The sequence below is a fragment of the Octopus bimaculoides genome, chromosome 10, assembly GCF_046866305.1.
Source record: "Octopus bimaculoides isolate indiv1 chromosome 10, ASM4686630v1, whole genome shotgun sequence".
NCBI lineage: Eukaryota > Metazoa > Mollusca > Cephalopoda > Octopoda > Octopodidae > Octopus > Octopus bimaculoides.
In genome coordinates, this window is record NC_142937.1 from 85,372,750 (window position 1) to 85,387,655 (window position 14,906).

Below are 14,906 nucleotides of genomic sequence, written 5' to 3' on the forward strand. Positions count from 1 at the left end.
ATACTTGTGATGGTTTCACAAGAAACTAGTGTTTGTCCCAAAGATTCGTTCCACAGCATGACTAGACGTGATTTAAACAAATATTCTTTGGTGTACTTAACTCTTCACTTTCCTCCCATAATGTGTTAGTCTAAAGCTTAAGGAGTAGTTATTGGGTAGCATCAATCAGCTCTTCTTGAGCACACTTATAGCTTGTTGATGAACTAGATATATCAATAAGGAAGCCTTTATGCGGGTGCTCAACTTGCTAGATATAGCAGTCTAATAATCAGAACAGCTGTATGATCAAAACATCCCAGTTGTCATCATCCATGTTTTTCAGACATAGTATATATAAGACTATATTATTCAATGTGTAATTTCTTTTCAAGGGAACATGATCTTTCATTTTTCAGGGGTTCATAAAATAAGTAGCAGGAACATAAGAAAGATCAATTTAATATATTGCCCCTCTTCAAATGTACAGCCATTTACCAATATTGGAAATCATTAGAGTGAAGATAGCAAGGCCAAAGTGCCAGACTAAAAATAGAGAGGGATAGATTGGTTTTGTTCTAAATGGAACAAAAGGGAAAGAAATGATGATAAACATAAAGTCTATCTCCACAATCAAATGTAGCCTACAACATAGATTAATGGTTAGCAGATTCAAGAAAAGGAAAGAAACCCTAATTATTGTTTAACTCCAAGCTAACCCTGGTCAAGCAGGAATATATCATAAAAAAGCATTCCAGCTATAACCACATCTTTTTTTCTAATTACAGTGTATCTAGGACTATATTATCAAATTTGTCCTTCCTTTTTAAAACTTAGTGTGACCTTAGGAAAATTCAGCTGATATTTGTAATAGATAGTCTCCTTATTTAGTTCAAACCTTGTGTAAGGTGAGAGTGGGTGAAGACAGCTGTAGAGATTAAATGAGAGATAATGAAAAGAAAGATATAAAAAAAAAAATAAGAAAATTAAAAAAAAAAGAAAAACAGCAAGACTTTCATAGAAAGTTGTTAAAATGTTAAAAGCATCAAGATTGGCATCAGAACAGGAACTTGCAAGGTGTATTTTAAGTGCACTGATATGTAGCAGAGAATCCCAAGCACTTACATCAGCTGTTAAGTATAATGCACTGGATATGTAATATGAAGCTGACAGATGGGTTGAACACAAAATGGGTTATTAAAGCACCAGGATATGAAAATCAGCAGCCGATGATTCCTAGAGAAACAACTGCATTGAACTATTGTAAGCGATGCAAAGAGACAATGATAAATGCTGAGTTAAATATTTTTTAAGATGTTAGTAAAGGATTTAGTGATGGGCACTCAGTGTTTGATCAACTGGATTCCTACTTGTGAAATTAACCTGCAAGTGGTTGAGTATTCCACAGACATACAATCTGCTGCAAAGACTGAATCAATGTGACACTATGTGATAGGGTTGAAGCTTTGAATAAAAGAAAGAATCCAGAGAGGAACAAAGAAGTATCAATTCAGTACTGGCCTGGTATTTGGACCCTGAATGGATGAAAAGGCAAAACTGATCTCAGTAGGGTTTTAACGGAGTCCAATAAAATGGGACAAATATTGCAAGATATTCTAACCAAAGCTGTAGTGATTCTGCCAGTTCATTGTCTTGAAGGGGACATAGGATAGAGTAACTCAAACAAATATTTGGCATGAGGTAATAAACAATAGAAGCTCACATGGGATGCCACAATATTTTAAAGATATACGAAGTTAATGTAACAAGAGGCGCACAAAATCATGCTATCAATAGGAAGCAGTGAAGGTCACATACATGCTCCACAAACACTCATGAAATGATAACAGATTTGAAACATAAACCTAAGTTTTAGAATTTAAATAAATTTTCAGATTTAAATTACAAGATATAATCAGTAAAAAGAAGCATTATATGGAGAAATACTCAAATACAAAAGGGACAAGGAAATATGCTATCGTTAACAAAACCAAGGTACACAATGCGTTGCTCTCTCGTCTCCATATGGAGTTGTAGGAGTGCCTTTGAGATTTTTAAACCCAGATAGATTGGCTTTTCAGCCTAAACAGTACTATAAGGGGGTTTTTGAAATTACTGAAATAAAGAGACATGTGAATCAGATAAGCATACTATCCACAAGGTCAATAGTCCATGATGTGTTTCCTGTTCCCTTGTATAGCACTATACTTAAGAATGATTAAAACATTTCTAAAAAGGGCAGCTGAGTTTTGTTAACACTGAAATTACCAGTATTATTATTCTAATTTTCCATAATATTTGTGTTCGTGTGATTCCACTGGGTGAAACCATAGGATAGAGAAATAGATAACCTTAGGAAAAGATAATTAGGAATGCCTTCTCGAGTTTCTGACATAAAATCTATTCATGCTCAACTTTACCTTTAAGGGAAATCTTTAATTTTTTTGTTTGTTTGTTTATTTGTTTTTTTTAAACAAATAGTTCAGATGTGGCTGAGACAAAAGAGAATGAAACTAAATGCATTACGATATTTATTTCTTCATTTCATCATTCAAAAATCTGAAGTGAAAATTCTGTTATTCCCCAAGGATTGATCAAATAAGTATCAATCATATGCAATTGATTGAGTTGACTATACACTCTACAAAAAAACACTAGACAAGAACCTAAACCAGTATTTACTCTGGCAGAGAAAATCTTAAACCAATAATTATTGGGATAGAAGGCCTAGCTGTGTGTCTAAGAAGGCCTTTTCTCAGCCACTAATAGGAAACCACTCCAAAGTATTCTTTTCACAGAAGCTTATGAACAATCCCTGTATGTGCATTTGTATTCTTTTTTTACCATCAATCAGGAAGACAATTGAATTACAATGCTGAGGAGGACTGGTAAGACCAAAACAGGTCTGAAATTGTCCACCTATTTCCAGTCTTAATTTAGACTTTGATACATCAATTGATTTGATTTGTTTTTTGTAGTTACCTCTTTTGCCTTTGGTTTGGTAGAGTTAACTATTGTTGAAAAATGTCTGTCACTCCTCAATACAAATATAACTCCCTCTAGACATAAGTTTTCTCTTGGAAACAACACTGGTAGTCACTCCTATGCCATGGAATTGAACTTGGCACTTGACAAATTACTGTTAATTCTATAAAGCTTATGTTCTTGACAGCTGTAAAGTATACCATCCTCAATGCAGGTGGATTTGTCTATTGAGAGTTAAGTGGCTATCAAGACAATATCAAGCCATAAACAGGATCTGAACTGATGGCTTCTCAAGTGCTTCATCCAGCCAACTCAGCCAATCACTTTTTCAAGCTTATCAAGAGATAAACTAGCCAAGAATCTGCTTATGAAGACCTTTTCTTTCTTACCATTTCCTTTTGAAAGAAAAGCTTATTTCTGTAGCTGATATTTCACACCTTGTCAATTACAATTTGATACAGGTTTATCAAGCCAGCTTACTTTTATCATCAACATTTTTGAAATCATTCAAGATAAGGAACACTTTATGCACACCACATATTATTCCATACGTCTTAATATTCTATTTGTATAGTTGTTTCCCAGTACAGCCAATATCTTTCAACATCAAGAAAGTACAACACACACATGAACCACATATCTATATCATTAACACTAACTTGTAACACTTGCTAATCAATTACATTTCCTTTTATTTGCTGGAATTCAGTTTATTTGCAGCTACCATTCCATACAGTGCAAGCTAGGTTAAAATTCCATACAGCGTACCCAGTGCAGCGTAAGAGGTGCAGCAGTATCACAGGATAGTTAACAGAGAAAGTAGTCTCAGTGTGTGGCAGGTGTGTTCACTAAGAATGTACACGAAACAAACTTCCTCAAACGTCCAAGGGAGGGAGTCCTTAGTAGTAGTAGATAGCTTCTGCTACCTAGGCAACCAATTTAACAGTGGAGGAGGATACTACGAAAGCATAGTTACTAGAATAAGAATGGGCTAGGCAAAGTTCAGAGAGCTACTACTGTTGTTGATAACAAACAGCCTCTCCCTCAGAGTATAATGCCTGTGTTCAGACAGCTATGCTACATGGCAGTGAAACATGGACTGTGACTGCAGAGGACATGTGAAGGTTTGAAAGAAATAAAGCCAGCATGCTCAGCTTGATGTGCTGTGGAAGTGTGCATTTGAACAATTACAAAGTGAAAGTGCTTCAAGGAAAAAAATTGGATATAAAAGGAATCAGATGTTGTGTGCAAGACAAAAGACTGCACTGGTATGGACATGTGATGTGTATGGATGAGAACACATGCATAAGTGCCAATCCTTAATTGTGGAGGGAACCTGTAGAAGAGGTAGACCCAGGAAGATGTGGGACAAAGTGATGAGAAACAATCTTCAGACGTTGAGCCTCGCAGAGGAGATAACAATGGACTGAGACTTCTGGCAATCCACTGTACTTGAGGAGACAGGTCAAGCTAAGTAAAATTGTGTCAGGCAATCCCACCCTTTACACATGTTCTTTGCTCTGTCAAAACTCCCCTGCAAACCCATCTTTTCAACATACCTGCATCCTATTCATGATCACTCCCTACAGCAGGCTCCTCCTCTCTTCCCTCACATGCCTGTCTGTACACTCTCCATACCCTCACATATCTACCATACTCCAGCCACTCCAATTTCTATCACCATCCCTTACTAGTTACATCTTTTCCATCTCTAAACATCCCCCCTCTATTCCTTCTGTACCACTTATACTTTCCCCCCACTGCTACCTGAGGTCAGGTCCTGATGCATCTCCAATACCATTTCTCTCTGACTGTCTCTATATCTCCATTTTCTCCTCTCTTTTCCTACAGGGGTAGCCAAGTATCTCTTCTACAGTAAGACACCTATCTCAACCTCTCACCTGGCACAAAGCCACTACTCATGTTTCCACTCTTTCTCTCCAATGATGCCAGTGCCATGTAAAAAGCACCAGTGCTAGTGCCACATAAAAAAGCACCCATTACACTTAGTAAAGTGGTTGGCATTAGGAAGGGCATCCAGCCATAGAAAGCATGCCAAAACAGACAATGGAGTTCAGAAGGCCTGAAACTTTATTATATATATATATATATATATATATATATAGGTAGAGAGAGAGAGATAGAGAGAGAAAGATAGAGAGAGAGAGATAGAGAGAGACATATAGAGAGAGAGAGAGAGAGAGAGAGAGAGAGATAGAGAGAGAGAGATAGAGAGAGAGAGAAAGACTGTCATCTCTACCCAGTCAAAAATATAAAACGCAAACTAGTTCTTAAAATTAATTTGTGAAGGCAAAGATATTTTCCAAATCTTTAAGAAATGCTTTCCTTCTCTCTCTCCCTCTCTCAATTGATATATACATATATATATATATATATATATATATATATATATATATATATATATATATATATCAAATAAAAGAAAATTATCTCCAGCAGTTAAAAGTACTTACAAATCTAGTACTAAACTCGCCAAGCTAAATTACCTCTCAGTAATCAGAACACTGATTATTATAAGTAACATTCTAAAAAAAATCTTTTCGTTTCTCTACAGTTAGGTGAATGGAGATACAGGCAAGTGCTGTAATATCAAGTGATCCAATCTCACACACAAACTAGTCTCGAAAAGCTGAATTTCATGTATGAGATGTTGGCTCTCCTTCACAGGAGATTTTTTTTACTACTTTTTCTCTGTCTGACTCTATAACTTTCATAATATTTATAAGTACTAAATTAGTACTTTACAATAGTAATTAATACTGGCCCACGCAACTCATTGACTTTTAAATTTGTTGCAAATTTAGCTAACAAATGTCATGAACAAATTATATTTAGGTCAAAATTAAAACCATTTATTCTTTTATTAATGTATTGTTTGGAGGTGGTGGGGGTCTTGATAGTAATTTTCTTGCTATAACTGACTCGAATGGAAGATTAACAATAAATCTTGTTTAGCAGCAGCACAGTTTCACTTTTTACTTAAGTAGATCTATACCACAATATAACCAACAGAATGAAGAAACATCCTGTCAACAAAATTTAATGATAGCTTTATTGTCCTTACGGTGAAGCATTTTATCTTAAGCTGATCGATTGGTTGAGACAGGTGACATCTCGCATTCACATGTCATTGCTGTCTGACATTAAACCATACAACTCTCCCTCATTATAAGAATGGTAGGAACTTTTCCCTGTTGGTTCTGGGCAATGACTTTGATCAAGACAAGTAACTACTTTTACTAGTTTATAATCCAGAGTTATAAACTATGCCAAAAATTTTACAGCAGATATCTTAATACACTTCTGTGCATCCAATCAAATTTTATGACCCCTACAGCCTCCTGTAGAGATCTTTAAAATAACTATTTTAATATCTTTTCAAAAGAGACCAAGAATAACTTGTAGGAAACTTTTTTTTTTTACAAGCAACTCTCAATGTATTAAAATAGAAATATTTAATTAACATTCCAGATAAATTTTCAGTGGGAATTTCCATAATAAATTCTCCTTCTCATTTATTTTCTTAGTTCCACTATTTAGCAATTAAGGGTATGAATTATTTCAAATAACATACACACAATCACTAAATCTTTTTTCACTAATTCTACACAACTTTTACTTCATCCAAAGAAATCAACATGAAGCAAAATTACAAAATATATTAGGGTTCCTAAACCGATGTAAATCTGCCATGAAGATTGCAATGTGGGAATGAAACTAACTGACTCTAAGACAATAATTTTGGCTATGATCACTCTATCAGACAGATTATTACTGCAAATTCTCATAAACTAGGCTTTACTGATCTATCCAATACTTAAACTGAAGTGTAAACAGGGATTGATAGTGTCCTAAAATAGAAGAAATGTTTGTTTCAATCCTTTTTCTTTAGAAGTTTGTATAAATCGATATAAAAGAAAGACTTACTTATTGTACAGGTGGTTATCCTTCCTCACTTTGGTAAATGCCTTAAAATCATCAGGCATTAACATGACTGGCACAGGTATATGGCTCAGTTCATTGATCTGAAAATAAAAATAGGATATCAATTAACCGTTCCATCAATACTGTTAACACAAGTTACAATAGTGAAAATAAGGATGTTGTTTTATAATAAGTGGCAGTTTATTTGTTATTTACAAGACGTTTCCTTGATAAATTTGCTTGTTCCAGTCCTAATCACTTGCATTTAAAATATGTCCTACCATTATGAGATACCTGTATTTTTTTTTTTTTTTTTTTTTTGAACCTGACAACTCACTCTATCACATCTCCTCCTCCTCCTCCAAGAGTTGAAACGTTTAAACCAGAAAAGCATTATTTCAAGGTATGAAGAAATCAACTTTTGTAAAAGTCTCAAGAATGATAACTCAATTTAAGAAGGTTATCTCTCAATTCTTCTGCAAGATACCAGTTAAAGCATGTAAGACTTCGAAAAAACAACAGGTCAAATACTATTGAAAATGTTAATTACATGGTATACTAGAAATTTCCATATTTAAATAAAAACTCTTTTGCTAGTTTCCTGCCAACAAAGGGAATGGTATAATTATAGGCGTAGGAGTGGCTGTGTGGTAAGTAGCTTGCTTACCAACCACATGGTTCCTGGTTCAGTCCCACTGCGTGGCATCTTGTGCAAGTGTCTTCTACTATAGCCTCGGGCCGACCAAAGCCTTGTGAGTGGATTTGGTAGACGGAAACTGAAAGAAGCCCGTAGTATATATATATATATATATATATATATATATATATATATGTGTGTGTGTGTATGTATGTATGTATGTGTGTATGTGTTTGTGTGTCTGTGTTTGTCCCCGCAACATCGCTTGACAACCGATGCTGGTGTGTTTACGTCCCCATAACTTAGCGGCTCGGCAAAAGAGACAGATAGAATAAGTACTAGGCTTCCAAAGAATAAGTTCTGGGGTCGATTTGCTTGACTAAAGGCGGTGCTCTAGCATGGCCACAGTCAAAAGACTGAAACAAGTAAAAGAGTAAAAGAGTAAAAAGAGTATAATAGTATAATACAAAAAAAAAAAAACCATAAAATATTTTGTAATTTTAACAAAGCCATAAGCTATTAGGGATTGTCTTACTGAGTGACACACCAATACTTAAAGGATGCACTAGGAAATTTCTAATTATCTTTTCCATGAAACAAAGCCCTGATAGTTTTTAGTATCATGCAGGAAGGCCTTAGATTTATCAATATGAAGAACTAGGAAATATGTGACATTTATGTACTTGGTGACCATTTAAGCAAAATAAATTATGCAGTTAACTGAACTACAGTGTGTAACTCCATTTTCTTTCTCTATATGCCAAATCATCATGGAAGCTAAACAATTTGATGAGAGAGAGAGAGAGAAAGTGTGTGTGTGTGTGTGTGTGTGTGTGTGTGTGTGTGTGTGTGTGTGTGTGTGTGTGTGTGTGTGTGTGTGCGCGCGCGCATGTGCGAACATACACAGAGTGGAAGCTGCTTATTATGACCACTCTCAAATGGGGCATTTTAGACAATGATAATTGGTTGGTAACGATAGTCATATGATAACATTATCCATGATTATAATAAGCAGTCTCCACTGTGAGTGTTTTTTATGTATTTAATCAAACCCCTGTGAACATGGAAAATAGATGTTAAAATGATGATTTTACTTCAGTTTAAAACTACAGAAGGGACACCAACAAAACAAAAAATACACAAACAACAGAGTTGGGGAGCTATGGTTTCTCTCCTGTATGAATACAACTAAAAAACTATTAGCAACTTAATTCAGTATAGTAATAGTTCAGAATAGTAGATGGCAGAAACAGAAGAGTGTCAGATAAATAACTCGTGCTATTAGGTTATGTCCTTTTTCAAATTCTGAGTTCAAACCCACTCAAGTCAACCTTTCAAGTTTCTGAGGTAAATAAAATAAGTGCTAGTCAAGAACTGATATAAATAAAATATCTGCGAAAATAAAGATCTGAGTTGAATTAAAATAACAAAGATGCCAAAATATTAGAACACACTTCTTCTCATAGTCTTATCTAACAAATTCTATTTACTGCTTTTTACCAACAAAGACCACCGCTACTTTCTTAAAGTGTAGTTTTCCTTTGCTAATTCGTGGTTAGACCAGTATTGTAACTTGTCATCACTATAACTTGTTCTAAGTTTTAGATTATTGTCAAATGTAGTTTGTTTTTGATGTGGTAAGGAGGCTTTTAAAGAAGATTCTACGGTTATGTTCAGCAAGTTGAGTAACTACAATACAAAACTTTTACTACCTTGCTCATCAAGTGTTTCAGATTAAATAAATTAGACTCTTTAATCAGTTATATGAGCTTCTTGAGAATTTCCCACTGTGCAATTCTCTTCTGCAAATGACATGTAGAAAACCACCCACACAACAGTATTTTTATTCATAGCTCTGAATCAAGTTGCAAATGTTATGATCCTACAGCCAAACGCTTTTGTAAACTCTCCCCTAAATTCTACCATTTTTTCTTTATTTTTATTATTAACCTATAATAAGGAGATATATGAATTAAAAAAAAGAAAGAAAAGGCTAATCTTTATAGAGAGACATGATTATTTTCAGAATTATTAACAAATAGGTTAGATAAATACAAGTTAAAATATTAAAGTAATTTGAAGCTAAACACCATCTAACTACATGTATATTCATTGCATGTTAGATAAAATAAAAAAGTGAGAATACAACTGAGAAATGACTGGCATTTATTCTAAGATAATAGCATACACCACAGATCTGTTACAGTTGGTGTTGAATTAGAAGTGTTGTCTATTAATACTTGCTGGTTAATACATAAGCTAAAGCTGAATAAGTCTATGGTGTTTGTAAAGCAACTTAGATTGATGTATAAATGCATAAACTAGTATTGTGTATTCTGCTTTAAGCATGACCATCTTTCTAATTAAGTATCCAGATTTAACTCCTAACATTGAAACCAAAATCCAGTTGCTGCCTATGAGTCAACAAGAGAATCTCTGTGCAATTGCTCAACCTGTTAAATATAGCAACCAAATTTCACTCAAATCACTAACACAGCCATCTTTAGAAAAAAAGGACATGTCTGGTAATATAGTCAGAGATATATCTGAAAGTACAATGGGATGGTCACATCAAGAGCACTTTTGATCATAAATCTTCATCAGAGCTAACCTGAGAGTAAACAAACTTACTGTTGTATCTCGCCTTATTCATTATTAGTAGTAAACACCATTAGTATTACGAATGTTACAGTTCAACCAGGGCTATCAGTATTGTTGTTATAAAATTATATCAAAAATGTATACAAAATACACATGAAACAGTGAAGTATAGCTTCAATATCAATTTTATTCATATCTAGTTCGTACAACACGTTCAGTTATTGCAAAATAATTTGACCCAAAACCAAATGAAAACAAAAGGAATTGTGTTCTCTACATATGTGATCAATATCTGAATGTATTTTCTACAAGTTAATCCTTCATATGGAATACTTGAAAACGGGTGTATTTTGGATTCAAAAGTGATTGCATATTTGCATCTATCATGTCTCTAAGTCTTTACTTATCATCAGTCTTTTAAGGGGCATACTTTTACTCCAAAACTGATAGATCAACTCCATCAACACACAATCAAGATCTTTATATTTAGTTCTATGCAATGTTTTGTTTTTATTTTTCATTAATTCTGTCCCTTGCTTTCAGCATAGAGCTTCACTAGTTTGTCCTTTTTGCTTTTTAGGGTTAGATGAAGTGGTTGTTCCAAAACCAAACACCTCAGTCAGACACTTCAGACATTGCTGTTAAGACTTTTCAACAATTTGACTCCCCGTGGTATTGTTAAGCATAAAATGCTTCCACCTCCTCTCGGTTACCCATAAGAATATCTTCACACCTTTTCATCACAGAATACTGCACAAAACATATGCAAGTATTGCATACCTGAAGGTTCTGCTACGATAGCTACTAAATATAAACTGGCACCAACTTGACTGGGTTGGGTAGCCCAACTCAGAGTAGGTGAGGTTACTGTTAAAGCAACTGACAGGTGGTCACATGGATCAGAACAGCAGCACAAGGCTGAAAAGCCTTCCAAGCACTTTCTGAAAATTATTTGTGATGCTTCTCTCACTCAAAATGCTTTCAAATTTTAGTGTTTTCAGTTGAAGACAATGAACCTGCAATCACTATTATTATAGTTACTAATATCAATACATTTATGTGTAAACACATTCCTTTGGCATTTCATTTTTCATGTAAATGATTTCTTTCCAGATATACCATGGTTTCACCAGCATATAAAAACTCAAAAAACAGTGCTGGTCTAAGTAGTTGATATAAATAAATTTGTTTCAAAAACAAAAGGTTTGTTTTTTTCTCCCCCACTTCTCTGAAAAATATAATTTACTTTGTTCAGTAATAACTGATGAGAAACTTGGGCTTTCTACCTTCAAGAATCTCTTAGGTATCTGAGTAAATACTTAGGTAAACAAACAAACAAACAAACAAATCATCATGTAGTTGCTCAATCTGCAAAGAATAACAGCCAAATTTCACTGTGAGAGACATTAGATACTGTCATCCTAGAAGGACAATGTCCAATAAAAGAATATGATGGTCACAAACACCTTTTGAATATAAATTTTCTCAGTCAGGTCTGACCTGGGGCTAAACAACAAAACACTGACAAAAATAGCCACTTAATGTTTAGATGGCTACAAATGTTGGATGGAAGAAACTATGGTAAGAGTACAGGCTGACATACAATCTTTACACTATGATTCTGCAAGCTCTAAAACACTCATGGGCAACCTGCAGCTTGTGAGGCTCTCTGATTGGCATGATTAATGGGGAAAAAATCACCTTGAATTTATGCAGCCCACTTCTTGAAAAAGATTGCCTGCTCTAAAATGACAAGATAATGCTGGTATAACCAATAACTATATTGATGTTATTCACACCATATGCGAAGACACATGAAAGACAAGGAAAAGTGCCTATCTTTTACTGCATTTCAAGAAATCTATGGTCAAAAGTGGCTAATTTAACAACTGATACTTCTACATTCTTTAAAATAATTTTATCTTTAATTAAAAAGGTCACAGTGATAACACTCCCAGCGGAGTTATTATCCTATTAATAATAAACATTGCCAAAGGAAATGCATCCACTGACTGTCAAAGGACAGGTTGGCAGTGCTTGCTAAAATTCTCAGAGGTCGGCTGGTATTTTAGTTGCAGCATATTATCTAAGCAGCCACCTCAGTTCGGTAAACTGGCATGGTAGCTGTATTTAACTATACCAATATGCACACACGCATGTGTGTATGTTGGTGCAATAGAGTATTGAAAATAATCGCTGCCTGAAAAACATGGGTGAAACTCAGATTAGTGACAGAGATATCACTAATGTTTGAGAGAGGGGGAGGCAGAGTAGAGAATAGGTCAGTAGGTATAATTACATACACAATGTGATTATGCAACACAAAAGGCAAGAATTAGGGTCAGATGTTGAACTGGATAATACATATGTACATTCTCAGAACAGCATTCTGATTTTGTTTCACTGATATAAGCAACTAAGCCAAGACTACAAATGAAAACAGCTGTTTGTTTGGAAGATGTGTTATCATGTAGCAATAAGCATTATCAAAAGTGTGTGGCAACTCAACATTATGTTTCTAGGACATAATTAGTTCCAGTATGTTAAAACAATGTGGTTTGAATTGCCATCTGGATGCAAAATATTGTAATCAATTTGACCAAAAATACTTAATTTGTAGAGAAAGCCAATATGAAGTAGAAATCAGAAAGAACTTCATTTATATCTATCATAAATATGCTTACACTGAGTATATTTGATGAAGAAAACATTATCATTATTATTATTATTATTATTAAATGTAAAACAGAAGCAAAACAAGAATAGTTTATTTCTTTTATATTTATATATTTATTTTGATTGTTTGACAAAGGATTTCAAAATCTGAAACATCGAAATGCAAAGGAAATAACAAAAAGTATAAACAAACCACTGTTTTTGTTTGGTTTTCGTTTTGTTTCTGTTTTCTCTTTAATTTCAAACTTGCATTATAGAGGCTTTGTTAAACATTATTATTCTATTTCACAATGCTTCATATTAAGTAAATAATATCTAAGATGTTACAAGTGAAAGGCTTTAACTGTTTTGACACTGACCAATAAATACACTTTAATATTTCTTATCCATATGAAAGTGTTGATCTGTGACCATTTTACATTCAATGATTTTAAAGATTGATAATTTTCAGTTAATAAAACACATGATTTGTTGTAATTCAAGATTTTCTAAATTCAGCTAAAGTTGTTTGCAAAACAAAGAATTTTGATTTTGGAATAGTTTTCATTCTAAATAAAAGCAGAGTTATTTGTAAGGGATTTAAATATGGTCATTGTATCTGCCCCAAATGAATATTAACAATGGTGAACACTTAAATCAGCAGATGTAAAGTAAAACAATTGAATGGAAGATAATTCATTCTCTTTGATAATGGAATCATTTAATTTGCTCCTTCAGAGATTTTGGTAATATAATTTGGAAGATGGAATGAGACTTTTAGACACAAAGGAGATAAAATGTCATGTTATTCATTAGATTAAACACAAATCCAATTGAAGCTGATGTTTCTTTGAAATGCTTTCGACAGAACCACCAGAGTTGTACACTGAAAGCTAAAACATACAATTCAGTTGAAACATGAAGATCTTGTTATCTAGGGACCACAATATTGATTTATTTGTTAGGCATGAATTTACAGATGAAAAATATGTCAATGTCCTCTAAGCTTTTAAATGCTGGTGCTTATACAGATGAGAGACGAATCTCTTTAATAGGATAGGAAGGATGTCAGTCTATAATAACACTCCCTAATGATCTGATATTTATTCTTTAGAAGTGGACTTCCCAAATCCACAACAAAATACTGGTGATAGTTTTGAAATCAAAACCTTTCCAAGGGTTGTCCATTCTATTCAGCTATTTCACTCTTGCACAAATGTAGAGACACTAAAAGAAAGATATTTATGACTTCTATTAGCACTATAAGGGGAAAGAATTGTCTTCAGTTAAATCTGACCAATTCACAGGTTACTTCTAACTCAAAAACACACACTACATCCAAAGTACAGGGTGCGTAAGGTATTTGAGGACATACCTTTTTTGGGGTCATTGCTGCATTTTTTGCTAACTCTGTATAATCTTGTTTCAGAAAATAATAATGGCAAACCTTCAGCTTACTCAAGAAATGAAGAGGCATGCTGTTATTGTGGTTATAAAGGCTGAGCATAGCGATTTAGAAATATCTCAATTTTTAAAAATTGTCAGAACTTTCATCTACAAAGTTCGTAAGGAGTTAGAAACTGGAGATGGAAATGTATCACCAGTATCAAAGCATAAAAAGCATTCTAAATGCTATGAAACCATCAGAACACCTGAATTTATCCAGCAAGTTCAACAGACCATTGATTACAAACCCAGAAAGTCCATGAGATCAATTGCAAAAGATCTCCATGTGTCAGAAGGAACAGTCAGAAATGTTGTCTACGAAGACATCAAATATAAGTCTTATATGATGAAGAAAGGTCACTTTGTCAGAAAAAGCAAAAGAAAATCACTATATCAGATCTAAAAGGCTCTTAAACAAACTGAAAAATCCAGCAGTGGTTTTTCTCAAACGAGAAAAACTTTGACCAAGATCAAAAAGTTAACAGAAGAAATGACAGATGGTTATGTGCAGACTCTTCTGAAGTTCCAAGTGTTACACATACAAAATTTCCTGCAGTTATCATGGTTTTGGGGGTTGTCAGCAATGAGAGACATGTGATACTCCCTTACTTCTTTCCACTCTGCTGCCTAAATTAAGGTCCTGGAAATAATTAAGTCCTGC

General features: G+C 34.1%; 1 protein-coding gene across 2 annotated transcripts in view; it reads right to left on the reverse strand.

Annotated features, from left to right (window-relative positions):
• Positions 1–14,906, reverse strand: part of LOC106871327 (phosphatidylinositol 5-phosphate 4-kinase type-2 alpha) — a 114,213-nt gene that overhangs the window by 43,903 nt on the left and 55,404 nt on the right. For both annotated transcript variants that reach the window (XM_089358918.1, XM_089358917.1), the window contains exon 2: positions 6,910–7,007. In XM_089358918.1, coding sequence (XP_089215044.1) covers positions 6,910–7,007 — 98 coding nt within the window. The remainder of the gene's footprint in view (positions 1–6,909; positions 7,008–14,906) is intronic.